This window comes from Chiloscyllium plagiosum, chromosome 7, assembly GCF_004010195.1.
Source record: "Chiloscyllium plagiosum isolate BGI_BamShark_2017 chromosome 7, ASM401019v2, whole genome shotgun sequence".
Lineage (NCBI taxonomy): Eukaryota > Metazoa > Chordata > Chondrichthyes > Orectolobiformes > Hemiscylliidae > Chiloscyllium > Chiloscyllium plagiosum.
Window position 1 is genome coordinate 45,195,193 of NC_057716.1, and position 18,555 is coordinate 45,213,747.

The following is an 18,555-nucleotide window of genomic DNA, read 5'->3' on the forward strand; positions in this document are numbered from 1 at the left end:
AAATCTGCTCCACCATTCAATGAGATTTGATAATCCTCGCCTCCACTTTCCTGCCTTATCCCTATAATGTTTGCTTCCTTTATTAAGTAAAAGTCTGCCTATTCTCACTTGATTGCACTGTGCAACACCAAACCTGAATTGCCCTTTTTCTGTAAAGATTTCCACAGCTTGAGGAAAATGGGTACAGAAAACGGGTGGGGGTACTTTGATCTACTCAAAAATATTAGTGTTGATGGGGAGGAGATATTAGTACTTCTAGTGGGCTTGAATGTGGATAAATATCCAGACCCAGATGAGATGTATTTCAGGCTACTGTGTATAGTAAGGGAGATTTCAGGGGTACTGACATTGATCTTTAATATTCTCTCTGATCCTAGGAGGGATGCTAGAGGACTGGAAGGCAGATAATGTGATATCATGATTCAGAAAGACTCGTAAGAATAAATCAGGAAAGCACCGGCCAATAAGTCTAATGTCAGTGATGGCGAAACAATTGGAAAAAATTCTGAGGAACTGAATTAATCTCCTCTTAGAGAAACTAAGATTAATAAAGAATTGTCAGCGTAGGAGGACTAGGGGTGTCATGTCTAATAAATTTTCTGAAGAGGTGAACAAAGAGATGTAAAATGCAGGTACATAGTTCCTTGAAAGTGAAGTCGCAGGTAGACAGGAGGGTGGTGAAGAAGGCATTTGGCATGCTTGCCTTTGGTCAGTGCATTGAGCATAGGAATTGAGAGGTCATGTTGTGGCTGTCCAAGACATTGGTGAGACCACTTTTAAAATACTGTGTTCAGTTCTGTTTACCCTTCTATCAGAAGGTTGCTGTTAAATTTGAGAGGGTGCAGAAAAGATTTACAAGGCTTTTGCAGGACTGGTGGTTTGGAGTTATAGGGAGAGGCTGAATAGTTTGTGACTTTTTTCCCCTGTAGCATCAGTGACTGAGGGGTGACCTGATAGAGGCTTATAAAATCATGAGGGATATGATAGGATCAATAATCAAGGTCTTTTTCCTAAAGTGGAGGTGAGAAGGGAAAGATTTAAAAAGGATCTGAGGGCTAATTTTCTACAGAGGATGGTATGTGTATGGAATGAGCTGCCAGAGGAACGAGTGGAGGCGGGTACAATTGCAACATTTAGAGTCATAGAGTTGTACAGCATGGAAACAGACCCTTCAGTCCAACCCGTCCGTGCTGACCAGATATCCCAACCCAATCTAGTCCCACCTGCCAGCACCCGCCCATATCTCACCAAACTCTTCCTATTCATATACCCATCCAAATACCTCTTAAATGTTGCAATTGTACCAGCCTCCCCACATCCTCTGGCAGCTCGTTCCATACACGAACTACCCTCTGCGTGAAAATTTTGCCCCTTAGGTCTCTCTTATATCTTTCCCTTCTCACCCTAAACCTATGCCCTCTAGGTTTGGACTCCCCGACCCCAGGGAAAAGACTGTCTATTTATCCTATCCATGCTCCTCATAATTTTGCAAACCTCTATAAGGTCTTCCCTCAGCCTCCGACATTCCAGGGAAAACAGCCACAGCCTGTTCAGCCTCTCCCTGTAGCTCAGATCCTCCAACCCTGGCAACATCCTTGTAAATCTTTTCTGAACCCTTTCAATTTTCACAACAACTTTCCGATAGGAAGGAGACCAGAATTGCAAGCAATATTCCAACAGTGGCCTAACCAATGTCCTGTACAGCCACAACATGACCTCCCAACTCCTGTACTCGATACTCTGACCGATAGCCGAAATCATTCGTGGGCGGCACGGTGGCACAGTGGTTACCACTGCTGCCTCACAGCACCAGAGACCAAGGTTCAATTCCCGCCTCAGGCGACTGACTGTGTGGAGTTTGCACGTTATCCCCGTGTCTGCGTGGGTTTCCTCCGGGTGCTCCAGTTTCCTCCCACAGTCCAAAGATGTGCAGGTCAGGTGAATTGGCCATGCTAAATTGCCCGTAGTGTTAGGTGAAGAGGTAAATGTAGGGGTATGGGTGGGTTGCGCTTTGGCGGGTCGGTGTGGACTTGTTGGGCCGAAGGGCCTGTTTCCACACTGTAAGTAATCTAATCTCAATCTAAGTAATCTAATCTAATCTAGCATTCCAAACGTCGTCTTCACTATCCTATCTACCTGCGACTCCATTTTCAAGGAGCTATGAACCTGCACTCCAAGGTCTCTTTGTTCAGCAACACTCCCTAAGACCTTACCATTAAGTGTATAAGTCCTGCTAAGATTTGCTTTCCCAAATGCAGCATCTCACATTTATCTGAATTAAACTCCATCTGCCACTTCTCAGCCCATTGGCCCGTCTGGTCCAGATCCTGTTGTAATCTGAGGTAACCCTCTTCGCAGTCCACTGCACCTCCAATTTTCGTGTCATCTGCAAAATTACTAACTGTACCTCTTATGCTCGCATCCAAATCATTTATGTAACTTTAGTAAGGTTTTTGAGAACGTCTTGCATGCCTGTCTGTTATGATGCTAAGTGCATAAAGAATGCAGAGCAATTTTGCAAATTTGACCCAAATTTGAAATAGAGGATGATGGCTAAACGGTGTGATTGAAAGGTCTGTCCAGTGGCATGCCACAATGTTCAGTGTTGGGACCCTTGCTGTTTTAGTGTACACTCATGATCTTAACATAGAGTATAGGAAGTATAATCAGTACATTTGCAGACAACATGAAAATTGGTGTTGTGGTAAATAAAGAGGAAGAAAGCCATGGGCTACAGGATAAGATGGATGAGCTGGTCAGATGGGCTGTACAGTGGCAAATGGAATTTAACCCTGAAAAGTTTAAGGTGATGTATTTTAGGAGGACTAACCAGAAACAGAAGTCTATGCTGAGTAGTAAGAGCTGAGAAAGTACAAAGGATCAGGGTGAACTTTGTGTTCATGTCAATCGATCCTTGAAGGCAGCATGACCAGTAGCTAAGGTAGTTAAGAAAGCATATGGGATACTTGCCTTATTAGTTGAGACATTGAATACAAGAGCAATTAGGTTATGATAGAACTGTATAAAACATTTAGGTCATGGTCGGACTGTGCAGATCTGATTGCCACACTATTGGAAAGTGTCGATGTATTAGAGAGGGTGCAAAGGAGATTCATCAGGTTGTTAGCTGGACTGGAGTGATTCAGTTATGAGGGGACACTGATAGACTAGAGTTGCTTCTTTAGAACCCAGAAGGCTAAGGTGTTACCCAAATTGAGGTTTTCAAAATTCTTAGGGACATAGATAAGGAGAAATATTTCCGTTACTGGAGGAATTAGTAACGGAAGCACAGTTCTCAGGTAAGGAACATAAGTGCTAAACAATAACCATGAACCAGGGATATCGATCAGCTCTTTTTGATAATTAGTTATAATTGTCAAATCTCTCACCATCAGCATTCAGGAGATTGTCACTGATCAGTAACTGATTGATTTATAGTGTGACCCACCTCCTGACTTCCAAAAATCTCTTCGTGATATGTGAGGCACAAGTTCAGAGTATCTTGGAATATTCTTCATTTGCATATATAGGTGTAGCTGCAGTAAGCGCAGAAGCTGTACGCTATACAGGACAAAGCCATTTACTTGATTGACACACTATCCACCACTTCAAACATTCATTTTTTATGTATTCACTGGATACTGCGACTGTTTTGTATACATTCTACAAAATGCACTTCAGCTTCTTCAACTGCGCCTTCTAAATCTGTAAGCTCCATCACTCGGGATGAAAGCAGAAACTGCATGGGAGCACCACAACTTCCAAGTAGATTCATAGTTGTACAGTATAGAAACAGACAGTTTGCTCCAACTAGTCCATGCCAATCATGTTCCCAAACTGAACTAGTCCCACCTGCCTACGCTTGGCTCATATTCTTCCAAACCTTTTCTATTTGTGAACTTAACCAAAAGTCTTTTAAACATTAACTGCACCTGCATTACCACTTTTTCTGGCAGTTCATTCCACACATGAACTTCCAGGAAAAAAAAAGGAAAGTTGCCCCCATATCCTTTTTAAATCTCTTTCTTTTTGCCACAAACATATGCCCCCTAGTTTTGAATTCTCCTACCCTAGGGTAAAGATCTTTGTCATTCACCTTATCTATGCCTCTCATGACTTTATAAACCTCTATAAGCTCACCCCTCAACCTCTACGCCCAGTGAAAAAAGTCCCATCCTTTTCAATCTATTTTTACATGTGAAACCTTTATTCCCAGCAACATCCTGGTAAATCTTTTCTGAACCCTCTCCAGTTCAATAATATACTTCCTGTACCAGGATGACCAGAACTGCACACAGTGCTCCTGAAGAGGCCGTACCAACATCCTGTAGAATCTCAACATGACATCCCAACTCCTATACTTAAAAGGTCTGAGCAATGAAGGCAAGAATGCTAAACGTCTTCTTAACCACCCTGTCTACTTGTGATGCAGATTTCAAACAACTATGTACCAAACCCCTGTCTAAAACACTACCCAGTGCCCCACAGTTAATTGTATTAATCCTGCCCTTTTTTTTTACCAAAATGCAATATCTCACATTTATCCAAATCAAACTCCATCTGCCACTCCTCAGCCCATTCACCCAATTGATCAAAATCTCTTTGTAATCTTAGATAACCTTTTTTCACTGTCTACAATACCATTAATTTTGCTGATTTGGAGATGCCGGTGTTGGACTGGGGTGTACAAAGTTAAAAATCACACAATACCAGGTTATAATCCAACAGGTTTAATTGGAAACACACTAGCTTTTGGAGCGACGCTCCTTCATCAGGTGATTGTCACACAATCACCTGATGAAGGAGCGACACTCTGAAAGCTAGTGTGCTTCCAATTAAACCTGTTGGACCATAACCTGGTGTTGTGTGATTTTTAACTAATTTTGATGTTATCTGCAAATTTACTAACCATGCCTCCTATATTCTCATCCAAATCACTTTTTATGAATGATGACACTGCTGATCACATGCTTCTAGTCCAAAAAAACAACCCTCCACCACCACCCTGTCTCCTACCATAAAGCCAATTTGTATCCAGTTGACAAGCATGCCATGAATCCCATGTGATCTAACTTTACTAATTAGTCTACCATGTGAAACGTTGTCAAAGACTTTAAAGTCCAAGTAAACAAGATCTACCTCTTTACTGTCATCAGACTTTTTGGTTGTTTCATTAAAAACTCAATCAGGTTTGTGAGGCATGATTTTCTTTCCCATTTTAAAACCTCCAGCAGTTCCCCTTCTGTAACATGAACTATTTTCTAACCATCAATATTTATTTTCCTGGGTTCTGTAGCCTTCACAGTAAAAATGAAAAAATTCATTTAATATCTCTCCCATTTCCTGAGGTTTGATACAAAGATGACCTCATTGACCTTAAAGCAGCGCTATTCTCTCTACTTGCTGTCTTGCTCTTAATATAGGTGTATAATCTTTTTGGATTATCCTAAACCTTATCTGCTTAGGCTATCTCACATCTCCTCTTTATCTCCCTGATTTCCTTCTTAAGAATGCCTCTACACTCATACTCTTCAAGAGATCTACTTGATATCTGTTGTCTGTATCTAATGTGTGATTCTTTTTTATTCTTGATGAGAACCTCAATATCTTTACTCATCCATTGTTCCCTAATCTTACCAGCTTTGCCTTTCACTCTAACAAGAACATTATGCATCTGAACTCTCTCTTAGCTGTGAACAGTCTACTCCAGTCAATTTTTGAAAGTTATTGTTTCATGTCCTTAAAATTTGCCTTACTCCAATGAAGAACTTTAACTGTTATTGAAGACTTATGCAAAAGGATAAGTATTTAAAAATTAGTAGTATTGTGTGGTCTCTAGTCCCAAAGCGTTCCTTTAACACTTGCCCTGCCATCCTTCCCAAGAGAAGGACAAGTTTTGTCCCTTCTCTGGTAGAATTCAATAAGGTTTGTGAGGCACGACCTGCCCTTCACAAAAGGGCAGGTCGTGCCTCACTGGTGGGAACATTGACATAGTGGTCAAGAAACTCTTCTTGAACAGGTTTAAGAAATTCATTATCATCCAAACCTTTAACACTATGGCAGTCCCAGTCAATATTTGGAAAATTAAAATCTCCTACTTTTACAACCTTATTATTCTTACATATATTTGAGATCGCTCTACGTATTTGCTCCTGAATTTCCCTCTGACCATTGGGAGACCTATAGCACAATCCCATCAAGGCGATCATCCCTTTTTTTTATTTCTAATTTCAACCCATATATTTTCACTAAATGATCCCTAAGAAATGTCTTCTCTAATTACAGTGGTAATGTCTTCTTTAATCAAAAGTGCCACTTCCCATCTCTTTTGCCTTTCTTTTTATCCTTCCCAAAGCATTTAAAATCCAGAACATTGAGCTGCCAATCCTTGAACTTCTCTCAAGTTCTATAATAGCTACAACATCCCAGCTCCATGTTCCCATGCATGCCCTGAGTTAATCAGCCTTACATATAAAATTCTTGCATTGAAAGAAATGCAGTTTACTTCTTCAGCGTTACTTCATTCTCTGACTTGCGGTTGTCTATGTTTTCTAATTAACTTGCTCTTTTCTGATTCAGAATCATCTTTCTCTTTCTTTCAATTTTCACTGTTACATTCTCTCTCTTCTTTCCCCCCCCTCCTCCTCCACTTCTCTGAACACTTACAGGCTCCTGAAATAGAACTAACAAATCTCCCTGCCAGTATATTGGTCCTTTTCCAGTTGAGGTAAAATCTATCCTTTTTGAGCAGGTCTTTTTGTCTCTGAAGAGATCCCAAAGATCCAAGAAAGTGAATCCCTACATTATTGTGCCATTGATTTATCTCTCTTTTTTTGACTACTTCCCTCATTAGAACTTGGCACTGTAAATAAACTAGGGATTACTCCTTTTGATGTTCTATTTTTTAAACTTATATTTAACCAGTTATATTCACTCTGCAAGGCCTTAACCCTTTCCTTAACTATATTATTCCTACCAATATGCACAACAACCTCTGACTTCTTACTCTTCCTTTTGACAAAATGCTTCAACTATTTTGAGATGTTCTTAACTATGGCACCAGGAAAGCAACATACTACCTTAGACTCACACTGACTGCCACTGAATCTCTAGTCTCCACCCCTAACTGGACAGACCCTTGTAAAAATTATTCTTTAAATCTTGACAAACCCCATTTAATATAAGATTCAACAGTACCCAAAGCAAATACCTGTTTGAGAGAGAAATAACTGCTTGAGCCTTCTGAACTACCTTCTTAACTTACTTGACAATTGACCATCTATCTGACTGATCCTGCTGTGTAAACACTTCTCTAAATCTATTAGTCATCATTTGCAATGTCTTATTGCATGCCCTCAGTGACATTAAACCTAAAAAGTAGCTCTCAATAGCACCTTCCATTTAAAAATAAACTACATTTCCTTACCCACAGAATTAATATTAAGCACATAAAACAATTTAAACAAATAAATAATAAAAAGCAATCACTTAGCTGAACAAATGAAAAATGGCTCCTCCTCAAATAATCCAACATTCAGCTTTCAATCTCCAGATTTTGGGCGGCACGGTGGTACAGTGGTTAGCACTGCCACCTCACAGCGCAGGAGACCCGGCTTCAATTCCCGCCTCAGGCGACTGACTGTGTGGAGTTTGCACGTTCTCCCCGTGTCTGCGTGGGTTTCCTCCGGGTGCTCCTCCCACAGTCCAAAAATGTACAGGTTAGGTGAATTGACCATGCTAAATTACCCGTAGTGTTAAGTAAGGGGTATGGGTGGGTTACGTTTTGGCGGGTCGGTGTGGGCTTGTTGGGCCGAAGGGCCTGTTTCCACACTGTAATCTAATTTAAAAAATCTTTCCAGAGTAATCAATGTCCATAAGCTGTGCAAACAATCTCTCCTTCTTCACGTATTAGTTTAATGTAAATTTTTGTCAAAATAAAAAATCACTGTGGATCAAAATTTGTCAAACACTGTCAAAAATATCTCTCCTCTGAGTGTAAAAATGAAATCTCTCCTTTCTTTATTATTTTGTTTTAAACGTATATTTAAGTTTCAAACAAGGGGGGGAAGTATATCTGCCCACAGATCGATACTTGACAAACGTGGAGGTTCGACCCACACAATATCCATTTTTAAAAACAAACTCTTCTACAAGAGTTACAAAATGATTCAAAATAAAAATCTTTATGATTATGAAATGTGAAAACCATAGGAATTAAACAAGAAAACCTGCAACTTAGGAGCAGCTACAATATCCACACTATTGTCAGTCCACTATTTTTGTTTATTAACACTTTAGCCCACAACCCCTGCGTATGGTTATTAGTTCAATTCCTGAAACTCTCTCTTGGGTTCACGAAGTACGCTAACCATAAATTTCGAAATGGCAGCTTGTGATTGCCAATAATAAGTAATCTTGTGTGACGCATTCCCAGAATAAATAACATGAATGCAATTTAATAATGTTTAGCTTTTTTTGTTGTATATTGTTTTACTATGAGCTGGCTTTTTTCCATTGCTAGTTAATTCTTAATGTGCTTAGTGTCTTCTGAAGCTCAGATATGTAGTTTAATATCTGATCAGTTGCCCTTATTTGTATATGCAAAACTAGGATGTTTTCCCTTGAGTCATTGCAGAATTGTGTGCAGTATCCCAACTGAGACCAAACCAGTGGTGGGTGGATGTGTGGGGTTGTGTATGTGTATATGTGTGTGTCTCCCTCGCTGACTATTTAAGTGCACTTGCCCATTTTGAAGATACTGATGTTCATCAAACTTTGAATTTAATGTTAAAACAATTTAGATGTTTTGTATATGATGGAAACTTTTTCATCATATTAATATATGGATGTAATTTTGATCGCTGAGCTGGAAGGTTCATTTTCAGATGTTTCATCACCATGCTAGGTAACATCAGTGAGCCTCCGGTGAAGCACTGGTGTTAGTGACCTGCTTTGGATTAGTTTAGATTTCCTTGGGTTGGTGATGTCATTTCCTGTACTTTTTCTCAGTGTGGTAAATGGGGTCCAAGTTGATGTGTTTGTTGATAGAGTTCCAGTTGGAATGCCATGCTTCTAGGGATTCTCATGCGTGTCTCTGTTTGGCTTGTCCTAGAATGGATGTGTTGTATCAGTCGAAGTGGAGTCCTTCCTCATCTATATGTAAGGATACTAGTGAGAGAGGGTCATGTGTTTTTGTGGCTAGTTTTTTTTAGATTAGATTCCCTATAGTGTGGAAACAGGTCTTTCGGCCCAACCAGTCCACAACGACTCTCCGAAGAATAACCCGCCCAGACCCATTTTCCTCTGATTAATGCACCTAACACTATGGGCAATTTAGCATGGCTAATTCACCTGACCTGCAGATCTTTGGACTGTGGGAGGAAACCTGAGCAACCGGAGGAAACCCACGCAGACACTGGGAGAATGTGCAAACTCCACACAGATAGACGCCCGAGGCTGGAATCGAACCTGGCACCCTGGTGCTGTGAGACAGCAATGCTAACCACTGAGCCACTATGCTGCCCCACGCACCCAATTCTAAGCATGAAACTTTTAAGTAAGATGTCAAGGTACTAGAGATGATACAGAAAACAGGCTGCTTGACAGTTATTTTAAACTGAAGAGACTAGATTGAGGAACCAAATGCATTGTTTGCAGATACTGACACTTCCCAACAGGTGGCGATAGACCAGACCCCACAGCTACAGAACTGAATCACAGCCCTACTCAAAAGACTTCAGAAATCTGGAGAATTAAATAAGACAGACTTCCAAAAAATGAAACCAGACTGATCCAACACACCACGCTTTTATGGATTACCTAAAATTTCATAAACCAGAAGCACTCCTCAGTCCCATAATCTCACGACCTGGAACACCAATGTGCAGATTAGCCAAGGAGGTACACCAAAAGCTAAAACATTTGGTAGAAGACTCCCACCACTGCATCCACTCCGCCAAGAATTTCTGAACACCAAAGATACCAATTTAGAAGAAGATACAATAATGGTCTCTTTTGATGTAACAGCCCTGTTCACATCCATTAACATCAACCTGGCCAAGGAAGCACTGACTACGCTGTTAGAAGAACCAAAAACATATACACTAAACACCACCAACTTCATCAGCAAGGACAACATTGTCAAGATAGTGGACTAATGCTTTACCACCCACTTCACTTTCAATAACAAAACCTACAGACAATCCAACAGAAGACCGAAGGGATCTCCGATATCCGGATTCTTAGCAGAGGTAGTAATGCAAAGACTCGAACAAACAGCTCAGTCAACTATCCAACCCAAACTCTGGGCCAGCTATGTGAATGACACCTTTGTCATTACTAAGCAAAACAAATTCGAGCAAACCTTCAATATCATCAATAATATCCTTTATTGGCATAAACTTCACTAAAGAAGAGGAAAACAACAACAAACTGCCATTCCTAGCTGTCAGAGTCGAGCTAATAGCCAATGGGGAACTTAAAACCAGCACCTACAGGAAGACAGCACATACGGACCAAATACTGAATTACAAAAGCAATCATCCCAACATCCACAAACGAAGCTGCATCAGAACATTATTTCAATGAGCCATCACACACTGCAGCACAGGAACTACAAAGAGCAGAGGAAAATCACCTACACGGCTTATTCAAAAACAACGGGTACCCAATGAACACAGTCTACCGATTTCTCAGCAATAAGCCCAATCAAACAGACAAAATGCGTCCAGAAACCCTAGCCACTCTCCCCTATATCAAAGACATCTTGGAAATGATTGCCAGACTACTCAAACCTCTTGGCATCATGGTAGCCCAGAAACCCACCAACTCATTAAAACAGCAGCTCATGAACTTGTAAGACCCCATACAGATGACAAACAAAACTAATGTCATTTACAAAATACCTTGCAAGGACTGTAACAAACACTACATTGGATGAGCAGGCAGAAAACTAGCCAGCAGGATGCATGAACATCAACTAGCCACAAAAAGACATTGCCCACTATCACTAGTATCCTTACATACAGATGAGGAAGGACACCACTTCAACTGGAACAACATATCCATCTGAGGACAAGCCAAACCGAGACACACGTGAGAATTCCTAGAAGCAAAACACATCATCTTTGACCCCATTAACCACCTTCTGTGAAAAAGAACAGGAAATGACATCACCACAGGAACTGACATCACCAACCCAAGGCAATCTAAACACTTAAATCCAAAGCAGGTCACTAACACCAGTGCTTTACCAGAGGCTCACTGATGATGTTACCTAGTATGGTGATGAAATGTTTGAATATGAAACTTACAGCTCAGCGAACAAACCTACATCCAGTACCTCAACCTGAGCTACAAATCTCCTCAAAACGTGCTCATATTACTCTATATAGCAAGAAGAGTTAATGGGGAGGTTGCATTTTTTTTTCAAACTCTATGAATGCAACATATTTCCTCAATGAGTCTGGATCATGAAATATTTGTTTATTTGTCCTACTTTTCAATATGAGATCAAAATAATCTTTTTGTTGCATGTAAGGCATCTCAAAACTTAAGCTTTAACTTGAGATAAGAAACCTAATGCATTTTAATATGCTACTTACCATAATGTACCTTGTCCGTTTATCTTCGTATAATGCTGAAATACAATAAGCAAAAACAAGCAATAAATTTGAGGTTGACCAGAATGCTGCTAGATGAAACTAGCAACTCTGTCAAGCTGCAAGATGAATTTTTTTGTTGTCCTTTTTCTGCATCAATCTGAAGAAAATGATTTGCCGTTTCCACTAGCTTAGTAGCTGCAAGGATGGAGCTTTCTCCTGATTCTGAACTCGTGGCTGAGTGGATTTAATTATCGTTACCTAAATTTTCCATTTCATTATCAATTATTTTTTGTCATTGTCACTTGGTAACTATAGGTTTATGGAACTATAGATTTTGCATGTAAACTGTTACAAAAATCAAATCATATGTCATTATTATATCATTTCAGTAATTATTGTTGTTACAATTCTTTGGAACTCAGATAACCCAGATGGAAGTGCAAATTTGCCACTATCATTTCAATTTAAAGTTTTTGACCTGTGGATTTGAGTGTTCTGTGCCAAATATACTGCTGAGGCACATAGATTGGAGTTTTATGGTGCAATGTGCCTTTTGTTTTGTTCGAAAAAAACAAACTTCCATTTTTAGTAAGTTGTTTCAGTGAAGCGTATTCAGCATTTCAAAACTCAAGGCTCAGGCTTTTGTTTTAAAATTTTTCATTCTCTAAGAGAAGGGAACTGTAGATATTCTTGATGTGGCACTCCACATTTACAGTACAAATTGCTGGTTAAGCCACAGTGTACAGTTTTGGAATGTTTGCAGGGAAGATTTAAAGTAGAATGTTTCCTAACCTGGAGAGTTTTAGTTATGATAAAATAGAAAGGCTGGGGCTGTTTCTTGGAACAGAGGAGACTGAGTAATTTTAGGAGGAGACAGATTGAATTAACAATGTCCCAGCATCTGCACTTTGGGATTGTGAATTCCATAGGTTCACAACACTTTGAGAGGAGTAATTTCTCCACATCTGTTTTAAATTTGCTGTCCTTATTTTACAGCTATGACCTCTTGTTCTCGATTGCCCCAAATGAGGAAACGTTCTGTCAACATTGCCAATCCCTTCAGAATCTTAGATACCTCAATTAGATCTCCTTTCTTTCTTCTAAACTCCAGATTGTTTCAGCCTAACCTGCTCAATCTCTAGTCATAAGAAAAACTTCCTATCTCTGGAATTAATCTAGTGAACCTCCTCTGAATTGCCTCCAATGCAACTATATCTCTCCTCATGTAAGTGACCAAAATTGTACACATTACTGCAGGTGTGGTCTCACTGATACCTTGCACAGTTGCAGCAAAACTTCCTTGCTCTGTTCTGTTAACAATAAATACCAAAATTCCACTGCTGTACCTGCATACTATTTTGCTGCAGTTCATGCACGGGGACACCAAGATCTTCTGCATCGAAGCAGTCTGAAGTTTCTCTTCATTTAGATAATTTGCCTTCTCTATTCCTCTCACCAAAATGGATAATTTCTCTCATTTTATCGACATTAAGCTTCATCTGCCAATTTTGGCCCATTCAGCTAACCTATCCCTATGCATTTACCAATTCCTTATTTCTTCGTTGCGACTTACATTCCCACCCATTTTATTATTATCTGCAAATTTGGCTATACTACTTTTTATTCCCACATCCAAATCATTAAGATAAATTGTATATTGTTGTGATCTGAGGATCAAACCCTGGGGCACCCCACTAGTTACATCTTGCCAATCAGAAACGACTCATTTATCCTGATGCTCTGCTTTATGTTGGTTAGCTAATGCTGTATCTAAGCTTATAAATTAACCCTTACTCCATGTGATCTTACCTTGGTATTAACTTTTTGTGTAGCAGCTCATCAAATGCCTTCTGGAGGTTGAGATATATTGCATCTTGCAGGATCCCAATTATCCATAATGCTTATTAAATCTTCAAAGAATTTTATCAAATCAGTTGAACATGATTTATCCCTCATCAATCCATCAAAGTCAGGGTTTTTAGTTTGACTTTCCAAATGTTTGGTTATTACTTAGTAATAAATTCTAACAATTGCCCACAACACATGTTAAAACAACTGATTTGTAATTTCCTATTTTCTGCCTCCTTCCCTTTTTGACTAAGTGTGTTATATTAGCATTGGGTCTCAGTGGATTATTATTTATAGAATGAATATTTTAAGACAATCGTGAAACCTTTTGCAACTTGAACATATTAACACCCTGACGCAGTCATCTTGCAGTAATGATAGCTGTCCTTTTTCTGGCAGATATCCTTGGACAAGACTTTGCACACAGAAGTAAATTAGGAAATAGTGTATTGTTGTGTTGTGTTCTAGTGGGTTATTTGTTTAGTTCAAGTTTACTTTGCCTATTTTTTTGAGTTGCTGTCATGTTTACGTGCTGCTCATGATGTTTGTGTTTTTCAGGGTGTGGTTAATACGAAAAATATTGATTTGGCTCTTTTGCAAAAGAACTGAAAGAAACAGTAAGTTTTTAAGTGTCTGTTTTGAAACTACGTAAGCTTGATTTTTTTTTATACACTGTCTTTTTTTTATTACATTTACCACTGGTTATTTTTGAAAACTACAGGACTGCTCACTCTTAAATTTTTATTACAGGTGAAGCTCTGGAAGGTTTAAAAGTACAAAAGAAGAAAATTGTGAGTACTATCTTAAAACTTTTTTTCTGTTTCTGCTTCCTTTAAAACTATTTCTCTTAGAGGCATCATCTATTCTATTTACTAATTTACTGGTGATTTAAGTGAGCATCCAAATAGCATTTGTCCATTGGTTTTAATATATTTTTCCTGTGTTTCTTCACTAATTGTAACCAAAGCATAATGTTATAATGTGAAATAAATACTAAGCATTTTAGTTGTTTGTCAATATTGGTAACCATGGGATAGTGCACTTTTATGTTTAATCAAACCCAATTCAAATTTTGGTGTAGGACAGAGGTTTACAGTTTGAGCGATTGCACAGTCTCTTTTGTCTGCTTGAAAATTTGCATAGACTTGAACAGGAACTGCCATGCTATCAGGCTAGTAATAGACATGCTGTCGTGCATTAGTTATCTTGAGGGTATCTTCAACCATGACTGTCCACAAGGAAAACAATAAATCAATTTGGGTAAAGCAAGACAAGTGAAAATTCAGACTGACAGAAAAGATATTCCATCTGCCTATATTTTTTCAGTTTTAGGAAAAAAAAAGACAAATGAGAAGTATGAATAAAAGTAGTATATACCTTTCTTTTGAACATGAATACTTTTTGTGATCAATTGCCTAAGTAAAGCTTAGCTTTTAGTCAGGCAGTAACTTGATCAGAATCAGTAGCAATGAAAATGGAAACTCATTTAACTGAATGATTGTAGGTATTTATTTTGGCTGAGTGGTCATTTATGTCACTTGTCATATAGTTTTGACAGTTCACTATTATTAGGTGGAAGGTGCAGTGATATAAACTGACTATTTTAAGAATTACATTAGTAACTTGGTCATTCAATGTGATCATTTGTGTTTGCCTATTTTTGTCAAACACATCAAAAATAATTGAATATTTGAGGTTAGCATGATGAATTTGTAGGATCGATTCAATTAAGCCATAAATAATGGCTTTTTGACACTAGTATCTATGTCCAGTGTCTCATGTGAGATACTTTATTAGTTTTCACAGTTGTGCCAAAATTATGGATACTTAGCTGACGTTGCACAGTTGACTTTTGTTCCATGTGGCAACTTAATTTGTTGATTTTTTTCAGAGATGTATACAATTTTAATCCTGTTGCATTCAATCAAATTGACATTGTAGGCTCAATGAGGAAGATCATTTTCTCTTCGAACCTCTGGATTCTTTCCTTCCCTTCTCACTCTAAGCTTTTTATAGCCTAGAGCTACATCTTTAACCCTGGCACTAGTCAATGTTCAGAACTCAAGGCATTCTCAATTAAAGGGAACTATATCTACTCTCCTAACTGTCTTGCCACTTATTACAAATAACGCCACAAGACATAGGAGCAGAAGAAGGGCATTTAGCCCGTTGAGTATGCTCTACCATTCAGTGACATTTTGATTTTCCTAACTCTACTTTCCTTCCTTTTTCTCCTTAAACTTTGATTCTCTTGCTGATTAAGTATATTCAAGGTTGAGAGAGATTTTCAATGATCCAGTCTCTATTGCCCTCTGTGGTAAAGAATTCCACATGTGGAGAAAAATTGCGTCCTTATCCTTGTCTTAAATAGGTGATCCCTTATTTTGTTATTGTCCTACATGCTCACACAAGTGGAACAACCTGTCTGCACCTATCCTGTCAAAGCATTTAAGAATTTTTTAATAGATATTTTTATTAGAAATTTAACATTTTTACAAGTTTACAAAAATAAACAAAACTCTCAAGTACAAACATTGATATACAATTAAATCTTCATTATACAATAGCCAAAATTTAACAAAAGAAAAATACCGAGAAAGAAAAAAAAACAAAACTCAACTAACTGCTAATCTAACCTACAACTAACCAGAGTGTATATTTAAATCTCTTACATTATTAAAATAAGAGAAAGAGAAAAAAAAACGGATAACATAGAAATTGGGTAGTGAGATACATGCTCGGAATGTGTTAACATCAAATGTAACAAAACCCATATTCGTGCGGGATTCCTCTCCCAAGGGGCCCCGGACCAGTCAGGTTCGTAATCTCAATTAAATAAAAGCCCTTGTTAGGATAGCCGCAATATCTGTACGTATGTAATTCAAGAAGGGCTGCCATATTTTATAAAATAATTCAGTCTTTCGGTGCACCATGTTTGTAAGGAAGTCAAGGGGAATACATTCCATAATTAATCTGTGCCAATTTGAAAGTCCAGGGGGGTCCTCAGCTACCCAGTTTACCAAAATATTTTTCCTTGCACAGAAAGAGAGAATAGAAAATAGTCTCTTCCCGTACATGTCCAGGGAGGGAAAATTTGAAAAGCCCAAAAGGAGAGATACAGGGTCCACTTTAATTTCCGTTCCTAAAATTTCTGTCAGGGTACTTGCTACTTTAGTCCAGTATCTACGGATCTTATGACAGGTCCATAGGCAATGTACAAGAGTGCCCACCTCTATTTTACATTTGGGACACATTGGAGATGCTCCTGCCTTAAATTTTGCCAATCGATCCGGTGCTATATGGGCCCTATGAAGTATCTTCAGCTGGATAGCCTGAGTTCTGTTACAGATGGTGATTCTTCTGGCGTTTTCCCAAATGTCATTCCATGTTTCTATAGAGATTTCTAGTCCCAAATCCTGAACCTATGTTTTAAGCAAATTGTCCATATCTCCCGATACTTCATCATGTAGTAAATGATAAATAGTACTGATGGAGGATACCCCCATTGGTCGTAGTAATCTACATTCTCTATCTGATTTATAAAGACTATCTAATAACGTAGTCTTCTTCTGTATATAGTCTCGAATTTGGAAGTATCGATAGAGGTCTCCATTAGGTAATCCGAATTTCTGACGCAGCTGTTCAAAAGACATCAGGACCCCATCTTTAAATAGGTCCCCTAGACATGAGATACCCCTGGATTCCCAGAGTTTAAAAGTGGCATCTGTAAACCCCGGTTGGAATCTCCGTGCTCCCACTATCGGCGCATAGGGGGATGTTTTATGTGAGTTGCCCTCATTTTGCCGCATTATATTCCAAGCTTTAATTGTGTTTAGTATTATTGTGTTTAATATTTTTACAGTGATCTGTAATGATTTTCCTCTTGTCTGAGAAGAAAAGGTTAATAAGTGAGTATTTTACTTGAGAAGCCTCGATGTCCAGCCAGATTGATTGTGGATCAGACAAGACCCAATCAGCTATGTAACTTAATAGGGAACTTAACTGATATTTCCTAAAGTCTGGGAAGTCCAATCCTCCCCTTGCCTGTGGAAGCTGTAGCTTCTTCAGCTTAATGAGGGGCCGTCTATGATTCCAGGTAAAGGAACCCAACCAGCCATATAATTTACGTAGTGCCAGCCTCGGCACCATCACCAGAAGCATTCTCATAGTGTATAGGAGACGGGGCAGGACATTCATTTTAATTAGTGCTATTCTACCCAGCCAGGAAACCCCCATCGCTGGAGGTTCCTGCCTTATCCTTTCCAGTAAATGCACAAAGTTAGCCTTGTACAACTGACCAAATACTGGGGTAATAAAAATGCCTAAATATAAGAAACCCTCCAGGGACCAACGAAAGGGAAAATGGAATCTGTCCACTAAGTGGGGTATCATAGCAAGGCCACCCATTGGCATAGCCTCCGATTTTGAGAAATTAATTTTATAACCTGAGAATACGCTAAATGTATTAATAATTTGGATTAAGCGAGGTACGGACATCACAGGATTACTGAGGAATAGAAGAACATTATCTGCATAAAGGGTAATTTTATGTTTACCTGTACCAATCCTCGGGGCCGTTATATTAGGATCAGCTCGTATAGTTTCTGCTAGTGGTTCAATTAAATAACAATGGCGAGAGAGGACATCCCTGACAGCAGCCCCTACCCACACTGAAGCTATCTGAATCTAATCCATTGGTAACCACAACTGCTTTGGGATCACTATACAATGTTGAGACCCATTTGGTAAACACCTTTCCAACGCCAAACCTTTCCAATGTGTAAAACAAATATGACCATTCAACCCTATCGAATGCCTTTCCGCGTCTAATGAAACTACTACTCCTGGTATCTTTCCCTGATGGCAGGCTTGAATCGTATTCAAAACCCTTCTAATATTATTGGATGATCTACAGCCCTTAATAAACCCCGTCTGATCCTCCTTTATGATATGTGGCAGTACCCTTTCTAGTCTCAATGCTAACATTTTAGAAAGGATTTTAAAATCTACATTTAGCAAGGATATTGATCTGTATGACATACAATCTTCTAGATCCTTTCCTTTTTTAAGCATAAGAGAGATATTTGCCTCTTTCAACGAAGGC

The 18,555-nt window shown here is 38.9% G+C and overlaps 1 protein-coding gene across 2 annotated transcripts in view; it reads left to right on the top strand.

Annotated features, from left to right (window-relative positions):
• Positions 1-18,555, top strand: part of LOC122551537 (endoplasmic reticulum junction formation protein lunapark-like) — a 93,649-nt gene that overhangs the window by 19,898 nt on the left and 55,196 nt on the right. For both annotated transcript variants that reach the window (XM_043693562.1, XM_043693563.1), the window contains 2 exons: positions 14,010-14,068; positions 14,202-14,242. In XM_043693562.1, the coding sequence (XP_043549497.1) occupies positions 14,010-14,068; positions 14,202-14,242 (100 nt within the window). The remainder of the gene's footprint in view (positions 1-14,009; positions 14,069-14,201; positions 14,243-18,555) is intronic.